This window comes from Xiphias gladius, chromosome 24 (genome assembly GCF_016859285.1).
Source record: "Xiphias gladius isolate SHS-SW01 ecotype Sanya breed wild chromosome 24, ASM1685928v1, whole genome shotgun sequence".
Lineage (NCBI taxonomy): Eukaryota > Metazoa > Chordata > Actinopteri > Istiophoriformes > Xiphiidae > Xiphias > Xiphias gladius.
Genome location: NC_053423.1, coordinates 3,008,298 through 3,023,046, shown reverse-complemented (window position 1 = coordinate 3,023,046; position 14,749 = coordinate 3,008,298). Strand labels below are relative to the sequence as shown.

General features: G+C 39.0%; 1 protein-coding gene across 2 annotated transcripts; it reads left to right on the top strand.

The window, feature by feature from the left end:
- Window positions 1–2,673: 2,673 nt before the first annotated feature.
- On the top strand, window positions 2,674–14,014 carry lrrc3b (leucine rich repeat containing 3B). Of its 2 annotated transcripts, none has more exons than XM_040122430.1 (2): window positions 2,674–2,820; window positions 12,373–14,014. In XM_040122430.1, the coding sequence occupies exon 2, from the start codon at window positions 12,510–12,512 to the stop codon at window positions 13,290–13,292; it is 783 nt and encodes a 260-aa protein (XP_039978364.1). In that variant the 5' UTR covers window positions 2,674–2,820; window positions 12,373–12,509; the 3' UTR covers window positions 13,293–14,014. The 2 variants fall into 2 exon arrangements, with proteins under 2 accessions (XP_039978364.1, XP_039978365.1); XM_040122431.1 differs by lacking the exon at window positions 2,674–2,820 and adding an exon at window positions 7,859–7,937.
- Window positions 14,015–14,749: the final 735 nt, after the last annotated feature.

The following is a 14,749-nucleotide window of genomic DNA, read 5'->3' as shown; positions in this document are numbered from 1 at the left end:
ATTTTTAAAAACCTTAACTTATAGAAATAGAATAGAGAAATGTCAATTTACAGCTGTAAAAAACTCTAAGGTACTCAATGTCCAAGATTATTATCTAGTCATGTATCCCTGTCTTTTAGCCAGTCATACCTTGTGGCACTGTGTCAAAATCTCTATTTTGATTAAATATTCTAAACTCAAGGTTCACTTGGTCGCCTTTTCTGGAGCTTGTGATCATATCCCACAGCATTCTTCAGCAAATGGAACTTGCTCAGAAGAAGGCCATAGGATATGGTAGAAAACAGGTCACAAAGATAGTAAGTGAGTTCCCATGGTCAAGAATGAACCTCTATTATTTTAGCTCAGATAATATTGTGGAAATACTGTGCGGATTCCTAGATAAAGTCGTGCTTATTTAAATTATTACAAACTAATGGAGACAGAGAAAACCTGGGGCCAGGTAAGTGTATTTCAGCATAGGAGTACCGGCTGGCTTCTGGATTCAATAAACTGAAGCTGTTATATATAGTCTGCTATGTGCATTGTACTTGCTGAGAAGTTGGAAGCGACAGGCTGAAGTACACAATGCACAGATGGGTTTAGTAGAGTGCTGCAGGCTTCTTCGTCCCGAGACTACGGAGGTTGTCGGGGACATAAGAGCAAGCTAGAAGAGGAAGGTGGTGACACTGAAGTTATGCGACTGTGGTTTAGAACCTAACATTAGCTTTTTACTTATAGCGATTGTATTCAGGCTTCAAAAATCATAAAGATTTGAAGACTGCCCGCATGATCCTGCTCAACACCCACTGCTCCAATTATTATTATTATACTTATATTTACTTTTATTATTATTATAATTATCATCATCATAATATTATTGTTATCATTATTAATTTTTGTTTTATTATAATGTAGAACTGGCATGGTGCAATGTTCTCTTTTCTCCTACGTTCTGTCTCTTTCTCTCCCCTTTCTCTCTCTCTCTCTCTCTCTCCCTTCACTCTCAACCCAGCCGGTCGGGGCAGACAGCTGCCCACCATGAGCAAGGTTCTATTCAAGGTTTCTACCTGTTAAAAGGGAGTTTTTCATTGCCGCTGTCGCCAATGTTTTCTCGTGGGGGAATGTTGGGTCTTTGTAAATATAACTACAAAGACTAGAGTCTAGATCTGCTCTATATGAAAAGTGCCCTGAGATAACCTCTGTTATGATTTGGCACTGTATAAATAAAATTGAAGTCAATTCAATTGAATCAAATTGATCCTATCTTGCTGAACAAAACGTGTAAGTATCACAAACTTTTGTTTGTCACAGAGCTTATTTTCTGCGATGATCCAAAAACCAAAGGAAAAATCCCATTTTTTTTTGTCAAGGGAAACATGGTGATGCAAACTTCCAGGTTGGCCTACAAAAATACGTCATCCCTGCAGCACTCTATAGGGCCTCAGCATCTAATTGTTACTCTCAGACCTCATAACAGGTTAATCTGCATGTGGGAATGAGTTGAAAAATTCCGATACGAAGTCGAGTCCTTGAATCAGTTTTCTTTCTTCCCTCCAGCGTGTCCAGTTGTTTACTTGGCTTTGCCATGTCTGATAGAAAGGAACCCAAGATAAAAACCACTACAATTCATCACACAATTTGATAAAACAGCTCATATGTAGTCTCTCTCTCCAGTGTTTCCTGAGCCTGGACGGGTACCAAGTGCAGCTCTTCCTAGGGCTGGTTAAAGCCTCTATGTTGTTGTTCTCCGGATCATCCAAGTGACACATGAAATGGTACATCAGATGTCTTCCAAGTGCCTCACACGTAGGAACACCACAGAAGACAATCAGTTGCCTGGCACTATCTCATGTGGGAACCTGAAGCAGCAACCTCACTGCATCACTGTGAGCCACAATGAGCCTCTGCATACTAAATTTACCGTAGTTGCAGCAGGGAGAGGCTGTATACATAGCCTTTCTTATATCTTATATATATATATATATGTGCAAAAAATGAACATTTAACATTGATAGAATACATACTAAACTTGCAAAGCAACCTATTGGCCTGTGTCAGTGAAAAAAATACGCGAGCAGATGTTTCAGGAAACTGCACTTTGGAAAATGACTTCAACAGTCTTTTATTTCCTAAGTATTAAGACGTAGCAGTAGCAAGTAAACCAGCAAATTACAAATTATGAATTCTCATATCAGATTGGTATGAGTGGTCTTACTTATCCCCTTGGTCTACATGTGTGACAACGAGGAGTCGGGGGCTGTTTTGTGGAGCAGCTCCTGACTCCCGTCAGCAGCCCTGGTCTCCGCTCATTCCACTGCCCCGCTCCACCTAGCAGTTATAAGATAGACCTGGTTGTGTCTGGACTGCTTTCGATCACACCACCTTGGTTCTCCAGCTCTGCTCGCCCATCTGCAAACGTCGCTGCACGCCACCATCATGACTGTACCATCGCTTTGGTGCAGACGTGAAAAGATCCAGTTCAACCACCCACATATATTCATATCTGCTCTCAGTTAAGTCCCTCTCAATGACACATTGGTCCATCTTACGCTTGACCTGTACGTCTAATGCCCGAGTAACCGCCTTGCATTTTATTCTGAATGCTGAGATCGGAAGTGAGGTTTGTCTCCGTTTGCCGGCGGCTTCACGCGGCGAACCCCTCCCTTTCTCACCATTCATTCCGTTGCGGTGCTTCCTGCGGGAAGGTAAAGATGCGAGTTCGCACTGCGAGTCGTGCGCCGGGGAGCGGATACTACGGCAGGACCGGCTGCCCTCGCAGCCCACCGGGACTTCTCCATATGATATGAACACTTTCACAGCAGCGAGGGACTCTGACTGCTGGTGAGGGGACTTGTGTCGCCTGTTGCTCCTGTGCCTGTCTCTGCTGTATTATGTTTGTGCTGTCTGTCCTCTGCTACGGTCGCTGTCTTCATCCTTTTTTTTTGCATGGAGGAATTGTTTTTGATAAATGTGATTTATAATTTAGACATCGGATCATTCTGAATGTCAACTTTTACCAGCCACTTTTTTTTATTCTACCTGTTCTGACAATTAAACAGCATAAGGCTTTGATTTGATGTTTTTGGCAGTTCAGGCAGGCTGGTGCGTGATGTTTTCACAGGCGACGTCCTGCCAGACGCCATTATAAAAATCCTATTTCATGTTTCTTCAGTAATTACCGAAACGACACATCATATAAAATACAAACAAATGTAAATTTTAAGTGATTAAAAGCCACGTATTAATTCGGCATATTATGAACCCATGATCAGATCTCGAATTCTTGTAATTTCCAACTTTATCCCTGCTTCCTCTGCAGTTTCTTGTGATCGTTTCCCAATTAAATCCACCGCGGAGGACGGTAACAACCGGTGCGAAGCATTTAAAAGTTAAAATGTTATTTTAATAACTGAAGCTGGGTGCATTCGTTGGGCGCCGAATGAAAATATCCGTCATATAGATTCAGAATCTGGGTCTCAGTTTACAATTAGTTTAACTACTGTGCGCCAGTAAAGATGGATATATAAAATTACGGGATTATTAAATCGAGTTTTGCGTGACGTTTATCAGGTGTAACGGAGCCTCAGTTCAGACAGCGTTAGGTTTATTGGACTGGAAATGCTGGTAACATCACGTCTTTTTGCGGAGCTAATTGTTATGCTTTCTGCTGGGGTTTGCCCAGGTCATAGAAACACCAGACTGTGTTTGCAGAGCCACGTCTGTAAATGGATCGAACGCATGCGGCACTTAAATAGTTGTGTTAAGGCAACGAGGTTTTCCACATGTGAGGCAACAGCTGGATCTTCTAGGGGTCTCGTATATGGTTGTCTCATACAGCCTGTCACATCCACAGCAACATGACTCCTGGTGGACGAGGTAAAACCCACAATAGTTATGGAGTCCGGTGTCGTTTGGGTAGAGGAAGCGGTTCGACAAAATCTATTGAAATGTCCCTTTAATGCTGCATTATTAGGCAGAGTGTTAATGTGTATTCCGACCCAAACAGACCATCAATAACTTTGACTAATAGCTTGTTTTCATAGGGACCCTGGCGTTTTCCTTTGGTAGGAGAACATTGTTGGCATCACAGGGGAAGCAATTCTAAGAGCTTGAATTTAAAATGCACAGTCAGTGCTATTGCTTCTATTCTGTATAGGCCAAATTGCAGAGGCTAAATCTCATCAAAATGTTACTAAACATATTTGCCAATATGCAAAGTATTTAACATCTGGGGATACAACTAACAATCATTTTCACTGAAAGGTATTTTCTTGTTTAACTGATCACTCGTTTGGTTTATGAAATGTCAAAAAATATTGAAAAATGCCCATCCAAAGTGATGCCCTTTGTCTTGTTTTGTGTATATATGTATATGTATATATGTATATATATATGTATGTATATATGTATGTATATATTTATACATACTATAGTGGCATTCAGTCTTGTCTTTCGACCTAATGAATGTCGATTATTCTCTCACTTTTTTCCTGTGGTGTGGTCTTTTTAGAGAAATGTTTGTCTCTTTGGCTGCTAAATGCTGCACCGTAACGAGTCGCTAACCTTGACCATCTTTTGTTCGCCGGTAGGCAGGTGGTCTACAGTGAGCTAGTCAGTGCTTTCCAGTGCACTGGAAATGACAGTGATGAGAGCAGGGAGACTGAAGCAAAACAGGAAAAACAAGGGTTCGTAGAACAGTGAGCTAAAAGATGCAAAAAAAAAAAAAAAAAAGGTCCACAGAGGGAACTTCAGATAATTCTCCATTGATTGATCACCTGGAGTGACCCCTGTCACATTACACACTGTCATAGTTAATATACAAATATTGATTAGTGCAGCTTTAAAGAATAATTTTATTTGTTCTGGTCCACAAATGACAAACCTATGGGTTGATCAGGAAGACTATGTACGATCCCTCTAAATCTAAAAACTGGAGCGATTGTGTAGCAGTTGTGATCTTTTAAACATACTTGACCTTAGTAATTACCTTAACTTTAAGCATATCGATCTTTTTTCCGGTGTGTATGGGTGTATGCATCCCCGGGTAAACATGGAAACAGTAGCGTCAATTGATATTTTAGCCTGCTAGCTGATAGACAGCATTTGATCCCTCGTTCTTACAGGCGAGCTCAACTGCTATAGACTCTATGCTCAGCTTTGCTGTAACGTTTGTTGATGTTGTGGTGTGTCAGACCTGCCATCCTGCTGAAAACACAATGGCAACGCAAGGGACAGTAATGATTCTTTGATTGTGAGCTCCTCCCCTCTCAAAACAAGCACTAACATACTGATTGCAGGCCATTTTGATGCAGGTAGAAACAACCCTATTTTCCTCATATTTGCCTCCTTGAAAAGTAGAGGGAGCTCTGCTAGTCCAGTATTACCCAGTGGCAGAATGCACAAAACAATTCTGTGTATGAATCCAACCTTTATATTCATTTTATGCATGCTGTGCAAATGGCCAATTGACAATCTGATGCAGTAATCCTGCTTCCTGACCCCAGCCTCACTGTTATATCTAATGTATTTTATGTTACAATTACGATACATTACAATAATTTAGAGCTTTATTCTTTAAAGCTACATGAATTAATTTTTTTTGTATTCTTGGGAGCAGCGGGAACAAGCTGTACAAACAACACTTAATATTATCACCTTATTAAGGTTTTTTTCTCTTTTTTTTTGCTAACGCGTTTTGTTCCGAATTTACACATCCAGCACACAGAGCAACATTATCATTCATTCACATCATGTTTTTGACCACTTGGCAAGCGTAAGTCCATTATTCACCCTCTTTCAGCTCTGTTTTGATCTCCATTAATTCCTCAGAAAAATATCTGGCGCTTTAGCTGCCAAATATGACGCTATGTTCAGCATTTACTTGCTGTCCGTCTGCTGTTTGGTGCTGGACAGATGGTGTACACTCACTGATTTTTATGCAAACAGCTGCATTTTGCTGGTGGTGAACAAAAAACACTGCTAAAACACAGCTCTTCGGAGCTGAGGGGAAATGCAGAGTACAAGTGACACTTTTTACATTATACATAGTAATTTCATCCATTAATGTTATAAAATGATAGAGTAGAGCAGCCTTAATAGGTTATCGGTCAGTGTCTTGTAGACCAGCAGTATTGAAAAAAGTAAAAACAGTTTTAAGAGCTTCTTGTGCCGTCAGTTTTGAACAGGTTGACTTGGATGCAGTTCTTCTGATGGTCACGGGAAGGTACCTCCAAGCAGAGGCTGACTGTTTTGAAGTGAATGGGGAAAAAACCCTAGCATTTGTCTGGAAAATAAAGTCATTTTTTTCGATAGTATGTTAGATTTTAAATGGATAATGCCAATTTCTCTGGTGTGTCTTGGAGGCAATTTGAAATTATTGCTTCATCCAGTCAGATAACCTGGACTGGACTACAACAACAGTGTTCCAACAACATTTTAATGACCGTATTTTGATGTTCAGTCGAGACCTGCACCACACTGAAGTATAGTAAAGGAAGTGCACGTCAGACTTAAAAACCCGGAGGTTGGGTAACAAATCCCAACAATTTTTGTAACTATACAACAGCCACCTCAACCTCATGCAGTGATTGGCCAATTGCGAGGAGGTTTGAGTTTGAGACTAGTCCGATCACTTCTCAAGTATACAACACAGCAAAAGATTGCGCCATTATCCCCATTTGTATGACTCATTGCGTCGAAACTACAAAGACATGCAAAAGACACAGAGGTCTTGGAGGGATGATATCAGGCGTTTCACTTTGCCTTCGAGGCTGCCCATTCAGAACAGATTTTTCCCTTTAGATGTGTTTGGATGATATTTCGTATGAAATTTGAAGCACACTCAGACTTGAAGGTGTAACCAATTTAAAAAAAAAACAAAAACATAAACGTTTTAACAAAATTTGGCACATATTTAATCAAAATATTAATACTTTTGATCCGCGAACCAGGGCTTACTAATGAACAGTCTTTTTTGAGATCATACATCTATGTAATCTCTTTATTATGGCCATGGATTTGCTGCCAAAAACTAGTAAATTAAAGGAATTTCCCAGAATTCATGTATGGGAGTCCCAATGAATGGTTGAAACCTCTAAAATCAGTAGCTTCTTTAAATCAGGTCTATCTAGCATTGATGGAATCCAGTAATAACTTTTTTTTTTTTCAGTTATAAACTGATTGAGGTTAGTTCTGACATCCCTTGCTAGGTTTCATAATTAATCTCTCTCCCCTTAATTTACTGGTATGTAATCAATCAATAATAGTGGGAGGCGCTGCCTTTGAACCTCTGAACTGACACGAGATATCTCAGTTGCACATACAGCTAGAAATTCTGTTAGGAACACCATTTTCGTCCTACCTTATGAAAACTTTAAGTTAATAAAGTATTTTACAAATCCCTATGTGTAAGGAATCCACTTGTAACCCTCCCATATTCAATTTGGGGCTTAACCAAATGCTAGATGGAGGAGTTCAGATTCTGAACTATGGATTAGTTTTAAAGGCAGCAGAAGTTTTAGACTGTGTAGCCTGTAGATTAGATGAAATGGGGTCTGTAGTTCAGAAGATTACTTGCAATCGTGCCTTACAGGAGGGAAAGCAAGAGAACAGTACATTCTCTGTCTGAAATCAAGAAGGACTTCCTTCAGCCAGCACATCGCAGTTTTTTTAATGTCTAATATCAACTGCAGAAAGATAGAACGGAGGAAACGGAGGTTGTGGAGGTCACACGTTAGGCAGGGTTTTGAAGTTTCCCCAGCTGCAGTCCTTCCTGTTTCACAGCAAGTTGGTTGGAATTTTTCTAAAGCAGATTCTGAAAGAGGAAAGACCTCATTCCTTAACAACGAAAAACAAAATATGTTGTTCATCAGTTTGCTTTCCACGCATTCTACATCCAACCATCCACCCCAGACGTTTTTGCATCAGGTTTTGTGTCATGCTAAGATAAACGGGTTACAGTAAGTTGTTTTCAAGAAATACTTCATACAATCGCAGAAAAAAAAAAAAAACGTAGAACAAATGGACTATTCGTTCCCACCGGAGATGTAACTCCTCATTACAAATATTTTGTCTGTTTTCACCTTTGCTATCTGTTAAAAAATTCTTTTAAATATACCTGCTGGTCTATTTAATGTTGCATGAGATTGAATGTTGACAATCTTTACTCTGTGGAACCCCAAATCCCTCAACCTTTATGAATTATTGATATGGTTATTTTGGTTGTAGTTATTAAGGTAATTATTAATCAGAGTTCCCAACTGATATAGTATATTTTATGAGACTGTATCAGTGAACTGGCTGTCCTCCCCCTTTTAAGTGTGGTACCCTGAGGTGTATTTAATGTAAAATAAATCCTGTTATCTAATGTCATTATTAATATAGCCAAACTGAGAAATTTAAAATAAAATGTCTTTTTTACAGTATTTTCAATTTTTAACTCACATTTCGCTTTACTGTTCTGAATTCACTTTTTCATACTCTTCTCACAGTCAGCACAACAGCAGTCAATGTGCACTAAACAGTGGCTCACTCTTCATTGAGTTGACACAAAATACACTCACCACATCTTTCAAAATTTGTCAACTGTTTTCTCATTCAGACTCAACGACCAACAAACTCTATGTAACCCAAAACATAAGATAAAACTACTGTAAATAGTATATCTATGTGCATTCACAGATTGGAGACGGTAATGAAGCCAAGGTCATTCTTGTTTTGTAGTCTAAGCTGTTCACAAATATTCATCCAGATCTAGAACTCATGTTTGCAAAAAAGAATTAGATCTAATTCTTGAATTTTCTTATAAGTGGCTGAACAGTGATATAATGATAACCTAGCACTATGTGAAATCTACAAGTTCATTGCAGCCATGTCAACAAAGCAATTCAGTCTTTTTACTGTATATTGGGTTTTTGGGTCTGCTAGTGCTTCAGTTTTGGTGTTTTTTTGCTAGATAAAAACTTACTTGCTTTCTTTTTGGAGAGTGAGATCAGACGATGGATATCAGTCTTGTGCATAAATGCAGAGCTTGAGTCGGGACGTGGTGAGGCTAGCTTAGCATAAAGAGTGGAAACAGGGAGACACAGCTAGCTCGGCTCTGTCCCAAGTGAAAAAACCCCTACCAAAACATGAGCTGACTACTTAACATATTGTGTCTGATTTATTAACCCATACACAAACAGCAATGGGAAAACAAAATTTTGTGGTTTTAGAGGGAGTTACGCGCTGTAGCTAATTCTTGGCGAACAACTGAGTGATGCAGTGACTGTGTGCAGCTTACGCAGTCTTGTCAAAAAGGTTGCCAGGCGTGGCACCAACACACCTGTAGAGAGATCAAAACCTGCGTTGTTTGTGAAGAAATAGTTTCACATGAAACTGCCTGTAAAACCACAAACTGGTGTTCCCACATTTCAGTTTGTGTGTGTGTTAAACAAATACAAGACAAGACATTCATTTATTAGATTTAAAAGTGTTGGTAGGTGTATTTTTGAAATTGACTTGACTTGAAGTGTTAAGGTCTTAAAACTAGATGTTGGCACAAAGCCCATTTACAAGCCTAGAGCTGTTTAGGAAGTTATTCTAAGACAAGGCTTTTGGTAAAACACACAGATATAAGACCTCACACATTAGCCAATTCTTGTCATCTGAAAGGCTAATGGCTCCAAATTCCATTTGACAGCACAGTTTAATTTAGTCGCAGTGGCTATGTGGCTCCAGTGTCCATCCCTTTGGTGCAGATTGGAATGTCTCAACAACTATTGGATGGATTGACATTTTGTAAAGACATTCACGATGCCCTGAAGATGAATCCTAATGACTTTGGTGATTTCCTGACTTTCATTTTGGGCCACCAGCAGGTCAAATTTTTCACTTATTCCATTAAACATATAGTTGATGAATTGGCACAGTATTTTGTATAGACATTCATGCTACCCAAACAATGTATCCTAAAGACCAAGTGACCTTTCCTCTAGTACCACCATGTGTTTGACATTAGTATTTTTCACTGACATGTCTTAACAACTGTTGTAACTGTTGGGTGGCTTGATATCAAGTTTTTTCACCCTCTGGATAATTTTTAATAACTTTCCTTAACTTTTCATCTCGCTGACTTTTTCTGGTTACAATTTTAATTTGTCCAGTACTTTGGTTTATGATAAATTACCTGCAAAACTAATGGCATTCCCATCAGACTCAGCTGTACTTTTTGATTATGTTTTGTGCTAGTAAAAATGTCAGCATGCTTACATGTTAAATTAAGATGGTGATCATAGTAAACATTGCCTGCTAACCATCAGTGTTAACATTGTTCTTGCGACCTATTAGACTGCAATATTAGCATTTAGCTTTAAAGTTATAATCTATAAGATTTTAGTACTGTTTAATTTGGCTGTAACAAGGCAAACAAGGCTGTACAGACTAACATCCATGCAACAGTGCCTCTTGTTGTCATACTTTATGATGACAATGAGCTAGAACTCATTATAAAGCCCCGTAATGCTGAGGACAGTGGCAAATTCAAGTGGTAATTCTCTGTATAGGGTTATCACCACAAGGGACCCCTTTCACACATTGTCACATTTTTTCCCGTTGTCACTTGATAAATTTTTATCACTAAAATGTCAGTTATAGCCACTTTAAATACAATTTTGTTACCCATGCTGTTGAATTGTGCGCAGAGTGGCACATATTCAATTTTGGATAAATTCTAACCCAATGATGGTGTTAGATCACCAAAGTTATGACAATTCTTTTTTCTTTTTCTTTTTTTTTTTTTTGCAATTTATCTTTATTTGGAAGAGATAGACAGGAAACTTGAGAGTCGGGTATGACATGCAACAGAGGTCCCCTAGCTGGGAGTCAAACTGTAGACATTGTGGTTACGTGGTATGTACCACTACAAATCATTTGTGGGGGAACGCAAATGTCTGGACCAAATTCTATCCAAAAAGTATCACTCTGGACAAACTTGGTGGATCAACCGACATTGCCATCCCGAAACCCTTTACTGAATTGACCGTCTAAAGATGAAGGGTGTGTAATGTTAATTTTATTGAATAGTAAATTGGGTTAAGTAATCCCTCTAAAATCAAATAAAATAGACATACAATAGAATGAAATTAATTGAATGAATCTACTACATAAATCAATGTATTTATAATGCAACTACACATACAGTATATTTGTATATACTATATTAGTAAATGTAATATTAAAACAATACTTCATAATTTTGGGAAATATGCTTATTCACCTTCCTTCCGAGAACGGGATGACAAGATATTAATCTCATGTCTATCTTATGTCATCAGACAACTTAAGACAGTTTTAAGATTATGGAGTTGGTCATGTAAGCCAAAACAATACTGTGGATTGACAATATAAAACTATATCCATTAAATTTGTGTTTAATTACCTGGGTTGTGGGTGTTTGGTGGCAAAGTGATTTCATCTTTACTTACATGTCATTTCCCTTCTTGTTCCCCACATTTTCTGTCTGTATCTTTACTGTTACTAATAAAGAAGAAAAAAAATTAAAAAATATATCCTTGAAAAATATGTTGTATATTGGGTAACAGCCTTTGGCTAACTTGTCAAATCCATGTTTGTTCGGCACTTTCCAATCATTAAGGGGCAAGTCGAAGATGGTATTGGAACTCTTGTAAAATCAGCATCCCATTGGTATAGTCTGGATTTTGGTGTGAACACTATTTAGAGTTGGAAACTGGTAATTACAATAATTAAGATATGACATGAATGTGGCATCATTCTAACATTAAATTGATATTGCTCTTTTACGCTCTGAATGACAAATCCCTATAAAATATTTTGTAACCGTAGTCAACTCCTAAAAATCAAAGGGTCTGGGAGCTGCATATCAACTGCCAGTGAGGAGTGAATCTTGAGAATCTTGCAGTCAGACTAGTGATCTTTGTTTGTTAGTTGTTGGCAAGTCAATTTAAAGGTTTTGACATGTTGTTGGCTACCCCATCAGTCAGTGCAAGTAACAGCTTCATTCTCAATTCAAAAAAGTATAAACAGTGTGTCCAAGTAAAGGAGCAGCAACAGTTACCATTGCATTGCCATATGAAGAATTAGGTACTGTACCTGTAAACTAACCTTTTAAACACCTATACTTTAGGTTTGACTTCAGGAATTTGTTTTCCCAGACCACCTGCAGTAGAAAGTCAGACAAAATCTGAAAAATATGGCCTCTTGTCAAATTGTCACCAATCAAGTCAAGTTACTGCAATTATCTACATTTGAAAGGCCTATGATAGAGATACTGAAGAACAGAACAATAAATAAAATGTCACACTAGAATAAAAGAGGGTTGTGGGCATCCCATAATCTAAACAGTTCACTCTGTCTTTCTGTTTGATCTTGTTTCAGGCCTCACCCCAACATGATAATATCAGTTCACACTCCAGTAGGCAGAAAGTGAGGACCAGTTGTCACTATGCGATGTGTGTAAAGGACCAGCGGTGGTGTTGTGGCCCCAGGCGGGATGCTGCTGACAGCTGGTCAGTATGACTCTGCTGGACTTGTGGCTGTCGCGCTCCATCCCCATGTGCCTGCTCCTTCAGAGCCTTGTCCTCATGGCCCTGTGCTTCCCCTCGGCCAGTATGTGTCCAAAGGGCTGCATCTGCCAACGCGACCCCCACCTCCATGGCCTCAATGTTACCTGCAGTCAGTCCCGCCTCAAAGAGATCCCCCCAAGCCTCCCGGTTGACACCGTCCTGCTAAGGCTGGATCACAACCAGATAGGAGCCGTGCCCGATCAAACCTTCCAAGGACTTAGGCTTTTGAGGGAGCTCAATCTTTCATACAACGCAGTGGAGACTTTAGGAGGAGGGGCCTTCAGCGGCATAGAGGCGACTTTACAGGTGCTGGACCTCTCCCACAACCGTATTACTAGCGTACACAAGGATGCCTTTGCTCGGCTCAACGCCCGCGTCATTGTGGACGATAACCCCTGGCATTGTGACTGTGCTCTCCAACAGGCTATCAGCGGAATGGCCCACAACCACGAAGCCGCCGCTCGGGTTCTCTGCCGGAGCTCAGAGCTTCGTGACCAGGAGGGAAGACCTTTCTTGGCAGTGGACACTGACCTCTGTAACCTGGCCAAAAGGACCACAGACTATGCTATGCTGGTGACCATGTTCGGCTGGTTTGCCATGGTCATTTCATATGTGGTGTATTATGTTCGACAGAACCAGGAGGATGCCCGGCGCCACCTGGAGTACCTCAAGTCTCTCCCTAGCAAGCCCAAGAAACCTGATGAAGCAGACGACATTAGCACTGTTGTCTGACAGCAGTGTCAAAGTGACTGTGTCCATCACAAACCTAATGAACACCAAAATGTTTATGTAACAGGGCCCACTTTCAGAGTGTTTACTATTTGTACTACTAGTGATGTGAGTATCAAATCTGCTGGTATTTTGGAAATTTTGTTGTATGTCCTTACCAGGGTTCGTTCATGACTGATCTGAGATAGGATAAGAAGGGAGGCCACAGAGTCAAATAGTCTGATGCCAACATTATCTTTTCTACAGAAATTACTTACGAAGTTTTCAAAATTTGAATCTCAGGTTTAAACACTGACGTGATAGTAGTTGTTTTTAGTTGAAAATTTGGAATATCTGATAAAAAGAAATATATTTGTAAGACACCCTATACTCTACAATATATACAAATTGAAATTTCCACTCAGAACTTTCAGCATTTCTGAATCCATGGTATTTCTATGGAGACTATTTAATTATTAAAGCTTTGAATATATGGTATGCAGACATTGGGTTTAAAGTACTCTTATCTCCCTGCTTTCCTTGAGCTATGGTGACCTGTCTTTGATACAGACAAATCATAATTAAGACAAATTTACACAATAGAGACAAGAAGCTAAGATTTCACTGAAATATTTAGTGAATGAGCTCACATTGTGGCTACAGAGAATACTGGATGCTATGGAAGCCCATTTTTGCCAAGAAAAGAAACTAATGAAATGTTAAGAAAGATTTGAAATAAATATATATATATATATATATATATATATATATATATATATATATATATATATATAATGTGATACTAAGTAGATTTTGACTTTCTAGGTGAAAGTTATGAGACACGAAATCAAAATTACAAGATATACTGTGTCTAAATTTTGAGTTACTAGGTCAAAATTCGGATGAACGATGTAAAATTAATGACATTTGCTGTCAAAATTATGTTGTATACTTACTCAAAATGATCATATATTAAATTAAATTAAATACTAAATTTAAGTCAAAACGGTAGCTAGATTTAGCTAGCTTGTCAATATTACCTGCTATGTCACCATTACAAACCAGGCTAAATTAGCTTAGAACCAGTTCAGAGTCGCAGTTCTGGCAAGGTAACAGTACAAAAGCCACCCTGATACATGGAAAACCGCAGTTATTAAAACTGTAGGCTATAACTCACAGATTAACTCTGCTGCTCTCAATCTGATCCCGCTCAGTGAGAAATTGGAGCAAACATCTGATTGTCATAACTAGAATTTTTTCAAGACACTTTCATATTACTACATGTTAAAATACGAAAAAGTTACAGTTAGTCCCCAGAAGGAAGACATTCAAGCCTACAGAACAAACCATAACATCTTGCAAAGTTTCCTATCAGAATGGAGTAATTCGGTATGTAATAATGCTGAGAAAAATATAATGAAAACATGATATCATGAAATGATCTAGTTATAATGTGAAAAGGTTTGCATTCAAATGTGAAT

What these genes read in the sequence shown, in the direction of transcription:
- lrrc3b (XM_040122430.1), top strand. Translation starts at nt 12,510, where the DNA reads ATGACTCTGCTGGACTTGTGGCTGTCGCGCTCCATCCCCATGTGCCTG.